Source organism: Empidonax traillii, unplaced genomic scaffold (genome assembly GCF_003031625.1).
Source record: "Empidonax traillii isolate 1590-97213 ecotype Southwest subspecies unplaced genomic scaffold, ASM303162v1 scaffold290:size645333, whole genome shotgun sequence".
In the NCBI taxonomy this organism is placed as follows: domain Eukaryota; kingdom Metazoa; phylum Chordata; class Aves; order Passeriformes; family Tyrannidae; genus Empidonax; species Empidonax traillii.
Window position 1 is genome coordinate 501,970 of NW_020955483.1, and position 18,178 is coordinate 520,147.

The 18,178-nt window shown below is 39.5% G+C and overlaps 1 protein-coding gene across 6 annotated transcripts; it reads right to left on the bottom strand.

Moving 5' to 3' along the window:
• Positions 1-1,084: 1,084 nt before the first annotated feature.
• Positions 1,085-18,148, bottom strand: INTS12 (integrator complex subunit 12). 6 transcript variants are annotated; one of them, XM_027890488.1, is made up of 7 exons: positions 18,062-18,148; positions 12,231-12,394; positions 10,134-10,277; positions 9,396-9,583; positions 5,428-5,587; positions 3,938-4,090; positions 1,085-2,049 (listed from the first exon to the last, which is right to left on the bottom strand). In XM_027890488.1, the coding sequence occupies exons 2-7, from the start codon at positions 12,384-12,386 to the stop codon at positions 1,468-1,470; spliced, it is 1,383 nt and encodes a 460-aa protein (XP_027746289.1). In that variant the 5' UTR covers positions 12,387-12,394; positions 18,062-18,148; the 3' UTR covers positions 1,085-1,467. The 6 variants fall into 6 exon arrangements, with proteins under 6 accessions (XP_027746289.1, XP_027746294.1, XP_027746295.1 ...); XM_027890493.1 differs by lacking the exon at positions 18,062-18,148 and adding an exon at positions 17,730-17,752 and having other exon boundaries at positions 1,468-2,049; XM_027890494.1 differs by lacking the exon at positions 18,062-18,148 and adding an exon at positions 17,489-17,499 and having other exon boundaries at positions 1,468-2,049.
• Positions 18,149-18,178: the final 30 nt, after the last annotated feature.

The following is an 18,178-nucleotide window of genomic DNA, read 5'->3' on the forward strand; positions in this document are numbered from 1 at the left end:
CAGTTCTGCAGAGCTGAACACAACCTGGACCAGCTGGGACAATGAGATGGACCAAAAACTGTGAAGAAGAGCTCAGGAGGAGTGGAGAGATGGAAGACCCGATACTTCCCAACTACCTGTTTTAGTTGGGATGCTAAAGCATTAACCCACACAGGGCTGGGACAGATTTGAAGAAGTATAACAGAAACTGGCAGGATATGTGGAAACAACTGAAGGGATGTTTGTGGGTGTAAAAAACTAGATCTAGTCAAGAAAAAGCCATGAATACCTCCATAGGAAGCTACCAAGAGCCACACTTGAGCTCTTAAGAGCTCGCAAATCTCCTTCATAGCAGCAGCTGGGCTAAGTGCAAGATCACACTGGGGCAGGGAAGTAGAGGGGGCTTTTGCTCTGCAAAATGAAGAGAGACAAAGCTCATCCCTCTGTTCCTTCTGTGTCTGAGAACACAGTAAGTGTAGATAACAACCATACAGGCTGTGGCAGAACAATGGAGAGACCAGAGGCTTCCTTTTCCAGACCACTTGGTAGGCAATTCTTCTTTGGCACATGCCAGGCTCATGAATTTTACAGCAATACTTTGCAGCAAGAATACTTAACTAATCAAAAAGTCTTCTGTGTTTCAGGTGTGCCAGGAAGGAAGCAAACTTACTAACACTCAAGACAATTCCCTTCATTTTCTTCTAGTTTTTCCCCTCTCTCACATCATAGAACAATTCTGTTGAATTAAAATATACACTAGCTTCCACTTATTTTACATTCCTATTCAACAGGACAATATTAAGGCCCTCTACAGTTTAAGAAAGCTTGAAAACACTGCCTTGACTGTCTTCCACTCTTTTTGAATGAAGTTTCTCACTGTATAAAACCAAAATAGGTCAATTAACCAAACTGCCAAACCCAAAATTCTCCATTTAAATATACTATTTTCTAACAGTTAATTTTTGAAAATGTTTAAAAGAAAATACATTTTTTCCATGATGAACCTGATAATTTGAGATAATTAGCTCTGCGCAATATAGAGAACTCTGAACACCTCAAGCACTTAAAGTGTTGGAATATGGGGTGAAAGAAAAGTGGCAATGACTTCCCAGATTAATAATCCTTTTATTATTAACATTTAAGAATGATGGTTTCAGAAAGTTCATTTTAATAAGTGTCCCCATAAACGTGGGTATTTTAAGATTCAAAAATACCCAGCTTTTACAATTTCAAGTTTCAGTGCTCTTAGCTACAGAAACAGGAGCATATAATAGTGAATTCCTCCAACATACTCAATTCAGAGATTTGCAAAGGCAGAAGGAATACTAGAATTATCAAAGTTTGACCTCCTGTATAACATGGGTTTTGGGCTTCCCTGATTTAACCTCCATTTCAGTCCAGTAACTGGGGGATTTTCTTTAAGAAAAACGCCAATGAACACAAGAATGTTTCATAGAACATAACCAACAAAATCAGCAAGCAGACCTACTACTTCTTGAGTTTCTTCTGAGCAGCCTTTTTCTTGACCATCTGTAACCTTTTCATAGCATTGAGCTGAGATTCCTGAGAAGTTGGGCCCTTCAGGGAGGCTGACTGATTACCAGTATCCGCGGCGGTTTTACTCGTGCTGCCCCCGCTGTTCCCCGAATTCCCGCTGTTGCCATTCCCGCTGCTCCCCTGGCTGCTGGTGCTGGGAGCAGCACTGCTGGGACTCGGGAGACCCACTTTGCTGACGTTGTCACTGCTCACCGAGCGGCTCAGGGTGGTTTTCCCCAGTGTCAGAGGTGGAGGAGGTTTCAGCTGAACAGGGTTTGTGCTGTTGTTGGCAGAAGCTATTTTCGACCCTAGTCCTGTTTTTGAAGTCGCCAACCCTGACAAACCCACAGGTTTCTGGTTATTTGAAGAAGCTGCCGGTTTCCCACTGGCACTCTGTGCTGTTGACCCCAGTTTGGCAGTTGAAGGATTGGCAGAGGAGGTTTTGGCTGCAAAAGCAGCCCATCCTGTAAGGCCACTCGTTGCTGAAGAGGAAACACTTGTACTGGCAGAGTTCCCCGAAACTGCTGCTGAGGTCTAAAATAAATAAGCATTCTTATTATAGTAGCATCTATTTGTGCAACACATCACAGTAGGAATACATCGAGCCTCTATTACAGTTCTTTTCCCAGGATCACCCAATGGACAATGTTTCATCCCTGGTCACTGCAGTTGAAAGTACTAACATGAACAAGAAAGGATGCCAGGTGCAGCCAATTTTTAATCACCCAGCCATATGGAACAAATAATACCTTTTCTCCTCTTTCTTCCATACAGTTAGCAGGCTACTATATAGCATTGTGAACCCTCCATGAATGATAAAAGCCCAAATTTGTGAACTATATAAAGGGTGGTGGCTTGCCTTCCTTTTTTTTTACTGCTGTTCCCTGGTGTCACTTTTTAACAAGATGACAGATGCTTGGACAAAAATCAGACATTGAGCAATTTATTATTGCATTTCTTACAGTCTTTTGGTCAAAGTAGCAGTATCTAAACTGTTTTCTTTCCCTCTCTTGGTTCTTAGCAGCCTGTACCACAGAGAAAATTAAAAAAAAGAAAAGAAAAAGAAGTCACTGGACTTCTTTCCTGTAGGTCTCTTCCCATTCAGGTACTGTGAAACACAAACCTTCTGCACACATGGGTTCCCTTGCTTGCTCTGGTTATTAAACCAGAGTTACAGCAAATGGCAGAGTCAAAATGAAAACTAAACCCCTCTATTCAAGTAATATCCCTTTTATAGTATTTCCAGACAGTTTCTAAACAGTAAAGATGATGGATGAAATCAGGCCTTAGGTCTTATAATCCATTTAGGCAAATAAATAAGTCTGCTGAGGTGTAAAAAGTATTCACAAGTATAAGAGCCTGAGTAATACCCATCATATTATTCATGATGGTTTGCATCCAGGTAGAGCAACGGCAAACATAACTTTGGAGGCGTGAATGGTTGCTTTCATTTTGAGTTAAAGCTGTGTTTTCCTAGGTAAGGGTCATGCTTTATTAGACTACTATGTTGTTTATTATACTGCCTCTGGTTTACCACCTTTGAGCAACTTGTGGCAGTATTTTAACTGGGGAAAAACAGAAATACGAAGCAACATAGAATCATAGAATAAAATCACAGAATGGTCTGGGTTGGAAAGGACCCTGAGGGTCATCGAGTTCCAACGCCCCTGCCCACACTACCCACTAGATCAGATTATATGTAAGAAGCAGTAGTCTCCTAAACTAGATCTCAGAGTCAGCTAGAGTTTCCCTGTTATAGACTAATAGAACTGTCTAGGCCAGAAAAGACCTTCAAGACCATCAACTCAAAGTGTAAACCCCATCCTTACGAGAAGTCCCTCTCCAGCTTTCCTGTAGGCCCCTTTAAGGTACCGAAAGGCTCTCTGGAGCCTTCTCTTCTCTGTGCTGAACAACCCCAGAGCTCTCAGTCTGTTTTCACAGGAGAGGCTCCAGCCCTTCCCAGCTCCTTTGCAGCCTCCTCTGGACCTGCTCTAACAGGTCCATGTCTTTCCAGTGCTGAGACAGCTGGACACAGTACTCCAGGCAGGGGCTCACAAAAGTGGAGTAGAGGTGCAGAATCACCTCCCTCGACCTGCTGCTGGGCCAGCTTCTTATGATGCAGCCCAGGATATGGCTGGCCTTGTAGGCACATTTTTAAAGACTTCTGTTTATATAAAATATCTTTAAAAAAATCCATAGAGTCAATTCTGTTCTTTCCCTTGTAACATAAAAATATAGTCAAGAACTGGATGTTTCAGGGACTTATTGGTGAAGTGAGGGTTTTTTCTCCATTTTTTCAGTGTTAATGCTATGGTGCTGCTCAGTCCACAAGACTGTTTTCATTCATGATTCTTGTAAGAAAAGATTATAATCTATGCACTGAAACATAAACTTTTCCTCTGGCAAATTTAAACTGACTTACCTTGACTTCTGTTCTCTTGAATGCTAGAAAAGCTGGTGGGGTCTCAGGTTTTAACTTAATTTCTGGCTTCTTGACCAATGGATCCTTCAAAGCTGGTGCAACTGAAACCACTGCAGGAGCTGGTTTTTGAGGTGGCTTTTGTGTCTTCTGAGCCTGTATAGGTGGTAGGAAAAAAAACATGCCAAATTAGTTACGGACCCTATAACATTGACTGTTTTGACTGTTAACAAAAAGCATTAGCATTTCAAGATTGCAATCTAGTCTTTACAACTTCAAGTTTAATAGTCCATGAGAAATGAGGTAATAGGGGATGTGGAGACAGTGCTGGTTATGGTATTGGAGACAGGGTCCAGCCACAAAGCGTCCTGAATAGAACTTGCTATTTCAGCGTGGAAAGAGTTGCAGCGTTGACACTTAGAGAACAGGAAAGCACTGGGCCTTTACAGGAATAAGGCAAAGGCAGGTGAACTTGCAGAAGAAAGGGACATAATCCAGCAGTACTGGGATGTGGGCTGCAAGAGCCTGCTAAAAAGTGGCAGGCAAAATGGCAGAAGTCACACCAAAACAAAAAAAGGAAATGTCATATTGAAGGCAACAACTAAATGGCTGCAATGGCTACCCTGTGCAGGAACTGACCTTCAGCAAACACTCCTCTGAGTTCAAAGGCCTGATGATCATCAGAACAATCATGTATTTCAGTCAGTGATGATAATTCCTAGGCCAGGATGTTACAATGCCTTTTTTTCTTGTTTCTTAGTAGTCATTTCAACAGATAACAAATTGCTAAGTTATTACAGAGCAGTTTCAAAACACATTTTCTGCTGTATAAAAGGGTGTGATTTTAAAACTTCAGAACTAAAGTCACTAATGTTTCATGCACCCAAAGGTGCTGTCTTATTCTCATGTTTGTTTCTCATAATGAGACAAGCGGGATTCCAGTGGGATTCTGTTTAGTCAAGAAATTAACAAGCAGATCAATCAAAAAAAAATTTTTTTTTCTTTTTTAACTGGAATATGCTACCCTCAGCTTGGGTTTGAGCCTGAGAAAACTCAGTGCTTAAGATCTGGACTGAAATTTGCAGTCTTGTCCTACAGGAAAGCAACCATTAATGTCCAAAGCTGAGAAGACAACTAAAACTGTAGGGCTATTTGGTACACATGTGCTAAAAATGGAGTATCACCCGAAATTAAAAAAAAAAAAAAAAAAAGGTTTCAATTGCTGCCTGCCAAGTAGGAAATAATCCTATCTCACTCTTCTTCGCTCAACTTTGTAATTTTTAAAAAACTTTTTTCAAGAAGCACATTACAGAATGCTCTTTGAGATGCTACATTAAAAAACCCCACACCTGCAGCAAGGGAAGCACCGCTGAGAAAAACAGTTCTCCAACACGCTTCCAAGGATTTTTCTAACTCATAAAATACTCTCACGTAATAGAAACAGCCTGCTGTATTCAAATAGTGCTCACACGAGACAAAAAACTGACTCCTACCATTCTCTTCATCTGCCTGGTACAGCGGGCACAATACCATACAAGTCGAGGATCATTCACTTCCTTGTCTGTCACCTGAGGTTTATGGCAATCCTGGTGGTAGAGATTATGGCACTCCTGACACTCCACTAGCTGATTCACAAAAGTAACTGTCATTTGCCTGCAGAGCAAATAGTTAAGAACAGATTATGGAAGAAAGCACTTAGAGGATTATCCAATTGTTGAAAATTTTGCAAGGCTTAAGATAAAAAACTAAAAATATTTTTGCTTTCACATATATTTTCTACCTGTGGCAAATGAAATGTATTCCTTCTCTTCCTGTATCAGCTCTTCCTAACTAATATTCTAGAAACTCGATATTTTTAAAGGGTAATTTTTTTCAAGAATATCTAAAACTTCCATGCTATTAAACAAGCGTATATGACAGTTTTGATTTCTCTGTTTGGTTCTTATATTAGGAATGTAAGTCTTGCCTGCTTTGCTTCACCTGGGCATTTTATGGATACATCACTCTATGACAATAAGACTTCCTCATTACATTAGCAGATGAAGGCCTAGTCTCCATTTGGAGAATTTTGCTGTGAGCTTTAGAGCAATACAGTTCAAGAACAAATAATTTCTCAACAATTAGCTGGTAAGAGTGCTTTCTGCTACAGCATTTGAAAGCATCATCATCCAAGCTCTCCATTACCTTGAAGATGTTTTATTAGCCATCCTTTTGGTCCGTACTACATAAACAGACACGTGGAATTCGAGATAATACCAGAACCATGGAAAGATGGAATAGGAAGGATTAACTGTGCAGTCCTGCCTTGAAGCAAACATGCAAGCTGGTGATGAGGACTTCATTTTGCATGGGCCTCTGCTGAAAGTAATCGTGCTGTGTAAATGACAAATTAGTGATATATACATGACTGGGAGTCTGCCTGTGAATTAGCCAGATACCATTTTCTTAATGATTTCTTCTTTCAGATGACAAATCAAGCTATTTAATTGCTAAGCTGCTTTTGCTCATATCCCTGAGGAGCAGGTACCCAGGTAACCATGGAAACTCTATTTGTAGATGGGTGGGGAAAGGTAATCCCTTATTTCTTTATATAACAGAAAAATGAAGTCTGATACTACAACATTTTCTAAGAAATATTTCTCTTTTACACAGGCAATTTAAAAACAGAGGGAGACACCTTTCTGAAATTTCAGGGTCCATTATTCTACAGGAAGGATATTTAAAAGACATTTTGTTTGTTACTCATTTCTAAATAAACTGGATCAGAACAAAGCAGTGATTTTTCAACCTCGTGTCTCAAGGTGGGAGACTCACCCTATTTTAAAATTACCAAGAATAATCCCAAACTGATAAAAACACATGAACTCTTCACAATTAGAAACAAGTCAAACCACTTACATTTAAATTATAAGATAACTAAGAAACAAATCTAATGATTTTTTGCCATCAAAAAAACCCCAAAAAAGATATTAATAAAAAATTTGAAATTTTATTATTTCAAAACCAGTGTTTTTTAAAGATTTTTTTGGGATGAAAACTTCATAATCATCTACAAACTGCATGTAATATTTCCTCTTCACATAACTGAGGAGCCATGTAACTGGTGGGTCCTGTTTTGCAAGACCTACAGGTACTGGAGAAGGTGGAGTTATTTTAATATTCCGTCCCTCCTTATGTCTAAATTGGCATAACAGAACAAGAAGGAAAACACCATAGGCATCAAGGTTCAATGCTTGTAATGACTATGAAAATACATTTGACACTTGGCAAATCTTGAAGAAACATTTCATGTCTCTGCTTCAGTTTTTACATCTATAAAGAGGACTAGTTAATATTCGAATGCACTTTTTTTGCATTTGAGAACCCACAGCTGACTTGTCGACTTGTCTTCTTAAGCAATGTAAATATAAACTCTTTTCCTATGAATTCCACCTACTCTGCAACTGGACATGATGTTTTCATTCACAACGGGTTGAATAACTGATTGAGTTATTAAAAGATGTCATTCAAAAATATTATTCATACTTGAGTTATTTTACAGACTATCCAGTGCTTTTATATTTCACAAGTATGGGGATGTTATTATTTTGGCTCAAGATAGCCACCCCAAAAACGGTGCACATACTGAAAGCGAGCAGTAAATAGAGGAATACTGTCTGACCAATGTGCTGGAGTCAGAAATCCAAAGCACAAATCCTCCGAAAAACATCTGGTCCAGCATCAGCTGGAGGTTAAGAACCGTGTGACATCAGTCTCAGCAGGTTCTGTGTGAAACGAAAGTGATCCTGAGTGTCACGGTGACTGTCCCCACCCCCTCTCTAACAGGTTGTTTCTTTCCCTGCAGTACCTCTCCCTTCCTCTGGCATCAGTTAATGAGAGCTATTTTAGTTAGTCAGGACAGAAAAATCTTTTACAAGAACACCTGAGTTGGTGACCATGAGCACGTAGAATCAACACCTTCAGCAGCCAGTTATACATTGATTGTGGAACAGCTAATGAAACTACATACCCAGTCTGTGCTTTTCAAAGCAAAGTCTTAGCCATGCTGGGCACAGGAATTGTATTTTCTTTAGTTTCTTTACTTTGCAGGCATTTCTCATTATGCCTTTTTGTGTTTTTCTTTGCCAAGGAAGACAGAGAATTAATAATCCACAACAGCTCAAGACTGTCTAAAAAAACCTTTTTGTTATCCCCTCCTGCCAAATAAGTTAGTACCACACTATTCTTAGCAGCATTTTAACATAATACCAAATGGAGATTTGCCCCTTTTAGGGGAGAGCAAAAGTGGAATTTGCAGGAAAAAAAGGCAAAATTGAAATACTTATTTCATACTTCTTCCTTTTTCAATGTCTATACTAAGAAACTAAACACTTGAGCTAACACATGGGAATAATGTGACATGAAATCTCATCAGTCCACAATTGTTTACCAGTTAATTAGCTGCAACAACAGAAATTTATCATCCCTGGCCTGCAGATGCCTCCTTACCTACACAACAGGAACAACCATGAACATGATGGAACAACGCAGCTCTAAAGCCCAGTTTCACAAAAGACTTAAGCTGAGCTGAAATACATACTTGCTACCAAAAGGCCAGTTCCAAACCCTTCTCTGTCCTGGCTCTACATTCTTGTATCCACACATGTGCCAACATAAGCATTTACTATCACTGAGCTGACTGAAACCTAAACCTACCGAAAAACCCAAGTGGAAAGCTGATCCAGAGGCTGATTCAGCTGATCACAAAACTCCACGTGCAATACATCCCCTAAACAGTACAGGGAAGGACGTACAACTGGGAGAGCCAAGCTGCTTCTTTTGGTAGCAGTGGGGGCTTAACAAGGACATAAATCATCTGTGAAACCAGATCCTGGTTTGAGTGATTTGATCCTAAGGTAGATATTCAAAAGTGTATTTTATGCTTCTGTTAATACTGAATGTACTGCTAGCACAGTGTTACTAAAATCCAATTTCAGAGCCCTTACTGGAAAGCAAAAAGAACCTGTCTTCACTGCAAGATATATTTATTGAGAAAACATAGTTATGTGTAAATTAATGTCAAATGATTAGGAAAAGAGGAGCAACACATATACATCTCATAATAATGCCACTTACAAATGCTTTCAGAAGAGAAGTGATTTTTTTAAAAATGCTTGTCATTAGCCATTAATACTTTAACTTGCTTTCCAATAACTAAAAACTGGTATTTGTCATGATAGGTTTTGCATCATGTCTAGTTTTATTTTTCACTTGCCTTTTCCTGAAGAAAAGCTGCTTTTCTCATTAAAGGTTCTATCTTCAAGAAACTATTCTTATTGATGAAGGATGCTTAAATCCATTATCAATTTTGGATATGTGCTTAAGTGATTTCCAGAATAAAAACTAAAAGAAGCATTAACTCAATGGTACACAGTAAAAAAAAAAAAGGTAACTACCTAGCAATGAAGCAATGTCAACTTACCTGCAGACAACACAGGCTAATCCCATTTCCATAGCAAAGTCATCAGCACTGGTTTCCTCAAAGCTAGATAAATCAGGCATGGATAAATCCTTGCTCGTCTGAACTGTAATAGGAGAGGAACGAGCCTCTTGCTTCTCTACTTTGGGCTTCTTTGGTGCATCAGCTGCTTCAGCAGTATCCCCTTTTGTCTAATAAACATACACATACAAAATGTGAAAACTCAAGATGCTAGTAGATATTATTAAAATGAGAAAATAACTGGTACAATTAGATTAAAAGTATAAGGTGTACTTTACAGAGGACACATACAATGTATTTCTTTAATTACATATTTTCTTCAAAATATTTATGAACTAGAAGCTCAAGTCCACTTTTTGTACTTCACCTCAAAATCCTTGAAAAACCTTTGGGAAATCCACATTTCAAGTTGTTACATTTTAGTAACTTGTTATCATCATGATGATTTAAAACCCAGAATCACAGAACGGTTTGGCTTGGAAGGGACCTTTAAAAGGTCATGAAATCCAACTCCTCCCGCAGTCAAAAGGGAAAACAATCACAGAATAATTATAACAAGACTTTTGTTGGAGTGCCTAAAGACATGATTGGCTAATGCAGTTCACAGGTTACACACCACTAGATGAGCTGAGCTACAGAGACTGAAAAGGGAACCTTCTGTCTAAAACATCTTTGAGTTCATATACCAAGTTATCTCATTAGAGAACAAAAATCACTTACCTTATCAGATCTCTTTTCTGTTTCTTTTTTCACCTTTTCTGACGCAGTGGGCTTGCCATTGTTGTTGCCGGAGGGCAAACTAGAAGAAGCTTTAGGCTCTTGCTTAATAGGTTTGGTAACAGATACTTTTGGTTGCTCTGCTTCCTGAAAACAGAAAAAAAAATTGAAGGCAAACCCTACACTTGAGATACCTCCTGGTTTGTAATTAGTTAGATACCAGGATAGGCAAACAACATATCATACAACACTAATCATCTACACACACACTTTTTCAAAAAACATTTCTTAAATATCTTCATATCACATCAGTAAATTAGTGTGCATAAGATGCAGACAATTAGTAAGACCTCCCCTTACCACTCACCTTCCAGAGGGAAAGGTGCTCCTTTTCCAAAGACAGATCCTCTTTGGAACATTAATTAAAAAGGAAGACATTTCTGCTTTTAAAATTCAAAGAGATAATGAACACAAACTTTCAGATAATTCTGAGGACATAATTAAAAATAAGCCGAAAACATAATCTGACATCTGATGTAACCAGACATCAATATCTCATTCCTTCATGGAGAAAAATATTGACCTCTACTGAATCTCAGTCCTTATTCATCTACCAGATGAATAAATTTAGTCCTTATTCATCTACCAGATGAATAAATTTAGATCTCAACAGAAATCAATAGTTCTCATTAATAACGCCTTAGTGTTGGCAGTGGACAATGACCAACAGAGTCTGTAAATGAGTGATTAATCGCACCAATGCACAGGAGTAAAGTACCTCCTCTCAGCTGGTAAGCAGGCAGTGATTCTCTGCTCTGTACTGAGATAAGTCCTAAGCCCTGAGCTTCAGCCCTCCAAAGTTTGTCCACTTCCTGTTGCATGCAGGGTCAGAAACAGATTTCCTCATCTGCCAGACCGTGGTAACCCTGTGCTCCCTACTCTGTTCTCGGATTTCATGGTCAATCACAAATTAATCCTGTAGCCTGAAAATGCAAGGAAAGGAACCCTTACACTTTTTTCATTTCTGAGCTTTGCAGTTCAGCTGATACTGGAGACATACTAAAAAGAAGAGAAACAAAAGATTTCTTCCTCTGGCCTGAGCCTCAGTTTCACCTGAGGGCAGGTGACTGCCAGCCAAGTTGTTATTACAATTGGCTTCCCAAGCCTCTTTGCACTATTATTGATCTCTCTGCTTCCTCTCTAAACCACAAATCGCTTCTTTGAGCTCTGAGGGCACTCGAGAGTTTTGAGACCTGTGTTAGGGGGAACTGCAGTTTAGGTTTCAGGGAGTTGAACAGAAAGGAGTTAGACCACACAGTACAAGCATGATATATGCTGAGCAGTAATAGTGCCTTTTAGTTGTCTGGAACCATGTAGATGTAGAAATGAAATATTACTGATGCATCAGCATACAGACCATCATTATAACATACCAGGCTGACTTCCAGGCATCCTAGGGGAGGGCACTACCTCGTTATCCATATGGCAATACGCAGCAGTATGAGGATGTCCCCGCTTGGTTATTTCCATACACTAATCTTGGATTTAAATAGTCCCTCTAGCAGGTGTTCAGTGATTTTCGGTAGATGAAAAATAATGTTTGTCCACTGGATGGCAATGGTTCCAGCCTGCAAAGCATTTCTGCTTTGAACCATTTTGTGTTTTCATTCTCATATGACTTCATCAACAGAATTTCACGGAAAGGGACCCAGCTTTATCAGTAAATAGGTTGTTCTGTTTTGTATTTATCTGTGGCAAAAGTAATCTGCATTTTAAAGACCTTTTAGCTCTGAAATGTGACTGTAGAAATATATTAAGTTTGGGTTCACCTTACGCAGCATGTCTGATATAATGTTGAATATCTCTTTTAAAGGTCTTGGTACATCAACATGGTAGAGATTTTTTTTTCCCCATTAACTTCTGTTAATTGAATAGATTATGTTGCATAAAAGGGGAATGATGAAAATGAACATTCCATAATTACTTTTTCCTCAACTTCTGATTCTCTTTTAACTTTCCAGCTATAAAAGAGGAACTAGGAATAGAAGGAGCTCTCTAAAGGCATAAAACAAAATGACCCATGCTCTCTAACACTAATACCTTCTGAGATGGACGATAGCTTGACTCAGCTCCTCTGGCCAAAGACTCATCAAGAAGCGCTTTCAGCTTTTCTGCAGAGTCCTTACTCTTTGAATGCAAGAAGCCCAGGGCTTTCAGAAAAATGGGATCAAGCTCCAAGTTCACTGTAGCAGCCATAGTGGTATCTTCAGAGGAAGTTTAAACAAAACAAACAAAAACAAACAAACAAGAAAAAAGAAAATCAATGACAACTTTATTCATATGGAGCATAACTCAAATAGCATGTGGCTAACGGAAGATCTATTTTCTTTGCAAAATGCAATGACATTAAATCACAGGAAGGATTATATGGGAATTAATTATCACTGGAAGACGACTGATTGTGAACTCCAGAGCTGCAAAACTTGAATTTTACTTTACATCTGAAATTAAGTCAAATTAATTCTTAGGCGTATCTGATACTCAGAAACTAAACTCATCACATTTAGGTAAATGAAATAAATATTTCATATTCTTGATATTCCATATATAAAGAACAATTAAAAGTATGCAAAATAAACGTTAACTTCAAGAAAAGCAATTACTGCCCTTCTCCTTCACATTATTTGCACATACAGTTATTTCTAACTCATGGCTCATTGAAGAGTAACTAAAAAAATCTTCCTTGCAGAAAAATTAACTTTTAAAATTTCTGACAAAAACTCAGCTCATTGTAGCATATAATATAAGAGATATATACAGCTAGTATTTTATTTTATACAAATAAAATATCCAAAAAAGCACATTATCCATTTTTAAATTTAGCTGCAACAGGGAGAAAATTTATAACTTAGACAGTGACTTATCCACACCCCCATATGACAGTCTGAGTTTTAATGTCAAGTGATGACTATGACGAGCTTCAATATGCTACAGTGACAATGTAAATGGAACAAAGTGAGAAAAAGGTTAGAACTAATTAAAAAAATTATGTTTGCTTTGGAGCAATACATTCTGGCACTCTGGAACCTTCTCTGTTTGTTTCTTTAACAAAAGTTCTAAGGAACTGCATTTATATTGGAAATTGTACTTACAAAGATCTAACTTAATCAATAATTACCAATTAATAATTTAGGAAATAACATGGGAAGTTATGGGAACACATCAGGATGCTTTATGTTATTGTGTGGTTGTTTTGGGGTCCTTTTTTTTTTTAATCCAATAATCTATAAGATGTTCTTGAAAAGCCTTTCATCAGTTCTGCTCAAAAGCACTGGGCAGCTTTTTCAGCTGGAGCTTCCAAGGTTTTGCCTGATTAATTCCTTTTGATATTCATGGCAGTGAACTTTTACCTCTCTGGCCAAAGCACCAGCAGTGGCAGCCTGCTCCCTTAACACTTGCCTAGAAGTCCCTGGGAACCTTTATCTCATGCTGAGCTTTCACGAGACACCAGAGAATCACTTGACTGAGATCATCAAGGAGTTCAACATACAGTAGACTTCACAGGGATTTTATCAATGGACCCAGCAGAGAGTTAAGAATCCTCTTCAAGAGCCTCTTCTCTCTTCCTTAATCTTTGCTACTTGACAAATCATTTTCTGGTGGCCACAGAACTTCTGCTAGTAAGTGCTACACACCAGTTACTCTGCTTTTCCACTGATCAAGCACAGACTGCGGTGCAAGCCCCATCCAGACAATTCAGTCTCTCTCTGATGATTACAAAAAGTGAATTCACAGTGCATGGAAAGCAGATACCCTTTTTTAAAAGCATCTACCTCTGATACATGCTCAGGCTGCTCTTGAAATCTGTGGGTAGGTTATCTCCTCCACTTCTTTGTTCTGTGAATATGCCTTTTACAAGAGTCAGTACCACATACTCTTAAATTAGGACTCTGCTAAACTCTCTGTTGAATGAAAGTAGAATCAAAACACTAATTTCAAAAATTTTGTAGAATTCCCTGCTAAAAAAAAAATACTTTCAGTCCTTCTCTGAGGCTTTTACTAGGAATACACACTTGTGTACAGGAAGAACAGGTAGCCAAACAGCTGTTAGCAGCCCATTCAGGATGCCTGTAATATTGACAGAACGAGTGTAAACATACTAATTCCATTTTCATCTAGCTGAAAATTTCTTTCTACTCTAGCTTTTTAAAGACACATATTGAAAGGAACTGTCAACCCCAAATTTCAAAAGGGTTCTCTGTATTTATTCTTTTATTTGCTATGAAACTGCAGCAATGCTTTCTCTGTTCTCGAGGGTAAATTGTAATGTCATAGGCTACTTCAATTACAGCTAACATGACGTTTCTCAAGAGAAGTGAAGGAACTAGGCTTCCTAAACAGTTCCAGTATGCTCAGCTTAGGCATGTATTTTCAAATTAGAAAAAATGTATCTATTTGTGATGTAGAGAAAGGAAGTCTATTCAATGGAAAGATGAACACATCAATAGCTGTCTTAAAAACAGCATCACCTGAAAAAAGTAAATTGATAATTAAGCTCTCTTTACTGAACCATAACAACACAACTGCCAAACAGGCTAACACCAGTAATTGGCCTGGTCCAAAAGGCAAATTATTGCTTCTGGTAGTAGCCCTTTCCAGATGTTTACAGAATGAACAGTTTTTAAGTATAAAACAGTGGTTTGACACTTATAAACTGAAGATTCAATTACATTCATTCATATTTTCATTCATAAACTGCTCCTCTGACAGTGGAAGCAGCATACAGTAACGTGATAGCCTTGAGACAAGGACAGCAGAGTGTTCTAACAATGACGCCACAGGCTGCTCTGCAAGACAGACCTTGACTTTCTTCTTGAAGGGGAATCTTTGTGCAAGAAATAATTCAAATGCTGTTTAGGAAAAAAGGTGAGCATGACACTGTTTTTTCCGTAGCAGTTTGATAACACAGCTGTGAAATTAGATGACTGTGCTAAAAAAAAAACAACCCAGAGCAGAACTGGATTTGCTCAAAGCAAGTTCACCTTTCTTGCAATTCAGCATTCAGCCATCAGCCTAGCCCTAAAAACACTTTTCTCAACTTAGGTCTCTGTTTGGTACTTCTTCACTATTATGTAAGAACTGTTTGATGATGCATACACAAGACCAAATATAAGGCAACAAAACTCCCAGAAGCATCAGAGATAATATTAAAAATCCTACAATGAACAATCATAACCTCCCATACCTGCAGCGGTTTAAATCCCCGTGGGGAAAAAACAATGCTAATTAGTAGGTTGTTATTTTTAAAACATCCAGGAATTTTTGGATTCTCTCATTTCTCGAGCATACTTTTTTCTTCTGCCAAATACACACAAGTTTAATGGAGCACTATACAGAATACATGGTCCACCAATTTAATAGACTTTTTACATTTCTAGGATCTGGAGGACAAAAGAGCCCTCTTTTTTTTAATTTATTTGCCATCTACTATGTTGCGTGCCTACATATGTATTATCTTATTCATTCTAACTTGCAGTTAAAGGGATCTACTTCCATTACATTTTCAGATATGGTCGTATTATTATCCATCTGTTTCAGAACTCCTGTTTCTATTATTTTCTGAGACAGGTGTACTACTGAAGATATTTTTCCAAAAAAGCACACACATTCAATTTATACTGCAATGCTATTATCAAACCCATTCTTTTACAAACTCAAAAATATTTTTATTTTTCACTGACACTGATGATTAAAAGGATGGATATGAGTGAAAGTGATATTTTCAGCTACCCTCAACATGTGTAGCAGTTAACTTAAAACCCAGTCACATGACACAACGGCACATAATTCCTGCCAACACTCTCAGTACACTGTTTATCAATAATTAATTTATCATGATAATATCAATTCACTTTTTCCCTCTCCTTTAGATTTTTCTGTTCCTCAGAACTTACTCTCTCCCTGACTAATCAGTGACAGTGGCAGATTTTGCTTAGTTACCAATAATGCCTTTTCCAGATCACTTTCAGATGTAATGTAAGTCTTAAGACAGTATATCAAGGAAAATCTTAAAAGCAGGAAAAAGCAAACTTCTACTTTCAGTTTTTGCTTTTGTGTCTTAATCAGGACTTGATTCATGACAGCGTAATTTCTCAGTTACCTTCCACGAGGGACATTTCAAAACTCACACACTTCAGTAGTCTGGAAAACTGTATTAATCAGAACAACTGCATTAATCGGTTCTCATTTATCTGTCATCTTCTCCAAAGAATCTTCTAAGACTAGAATAAAATTTCCTGCTGTGGAGTTACTAGTACCGGTATCCTTAATTTTACATTCTACTCTACACCATATTTCATGATGTACTTTTAAATTAATATTTCAATCAATATCACTGTAATCCATTTATCCAAAATGTCTAAGATTACACTATTTGCTGTTTTCTCCTCAGAAGCAGTGAATTATTTAAGAATCACAGAATCATTTAGTTTGGAAGGGATGTCACGTGGTCACCCTGTGCAAACTCCTGTTCAAAGTGAAGTAAGCACTGAATTCAGACCAGTTTGCCCAGGACTTTTCCAGTTGGATCCTGAAAACCTCCAAATACAGGAATGTGAAAAACCTTATGGGCAACCTGTCCCAGTGCCTTACTGCCCCCATTTCCTTGCTTGGAATTGGAAATTCTAACTTGTGCTCTCTCTCATTCCCCCTCAAAGCATCTGACTACAAAGACTGGCTCTATCTTTTCGAAAATCTCCTTGGGTCTATAAAGGCTTCCATTAGGTCCCCTTAAGCCCCTGGTAGATGGCATCCAACACTCCCTTCACCTTCAGATCTAGCTATTTTGCCACAGAGGACAAGCCAGGTAGTCAGGCATGACTTATCCTTGGTAGATCTTGAGATGGCTCTCCCTAGTCTCCACCTGCTCCTCCTTATGCCTACAAATGGCCTCCTCCACGACCTTTCCAGATGGAAGGAGCACAGCCTGTAGTTCTCTTGCTCGTCCCTCTTGCCCTTTTTGAAGATGAGCATAAAATTTGCCTTTTCTCCAGTCTGTGGGATCTCACCCAATCTCACGGCCTTAAAAAGATGACAAAAAGCAGCTCTGTGAAGATGGAGCTGCAGATGGTGTTTCCATACTTGCCACTGCTCACTGGTTTAAGTCACTGGCAAACTGAGTTTACCTCTAGTGCCGTTTTCACCTTTCCTTAATCCAACGTATAATGGAACTTATCAAGCTTATAAATTCCTGGATATCATCCTCCTGGAGACTTCTCAGTGACAAATACAAACCTTAGTTAAAACTGAATTTCCGAAATAGTTACACTAAAGCCACAACACCACTCTCTGCAACCTACTTGCTGCGAATCTCTCCCTGAGATTTCCCCTTAGGAACGAACAAAAGGCCTCTCCCCTAAAAGCAACACTTTAAAATGGTTAAGATAATTAAAAAAAAAAAACCACCCTCCTGCCCCCGTTACCGCCCTGCACCGAGTTGCTCCGGGCGTGCCCTGTTCCCGGGAGAGACCATCCTGGCATTCCCCGGGACAGCGCGGCGGCCGCCGCCCCTCCCGGCCCCACAGGAGACCCGGAGCTCACCCCAGGGCCGAGGGTAAGAGCCGCCAGGTGTGGTATGGGCTCCACTCTTCCTCCTCCAAAACCCTTCTTCCTCCCTCCCCCCAACCCCTCTTTTCCTCCTCTCCCCTAACCCCCCTCTTCCCCCTTCCAACCTCCGTCCTTCCTCCTCCCAAACCCCTTCTTCCAGCCCCCCAAACCCCTTCTTTCTCCTCCCAAACACCTTCTCCCCAGACTCATCCTCCGCCCAAACCCCCTTTTCTTTCCCCCCAAGCCACCCTTTCCTCCTCCCAAACCCCCTCTTCTCCCAGGCTCCCTCCTCCCGATACCCGCAGGGCCGCCCGCTGGGGTCTCACCGGAGGCGAGGAGGAGGAAGAGGAGGAAGAAGGCGCCGAAGCGGGTCCGCCGCCGCGCCGGTCCCCCCGCGCCCCGAGGCCGGCAGGCGGCAGTTCCGGGCGGTGCGCGGGGCCGGG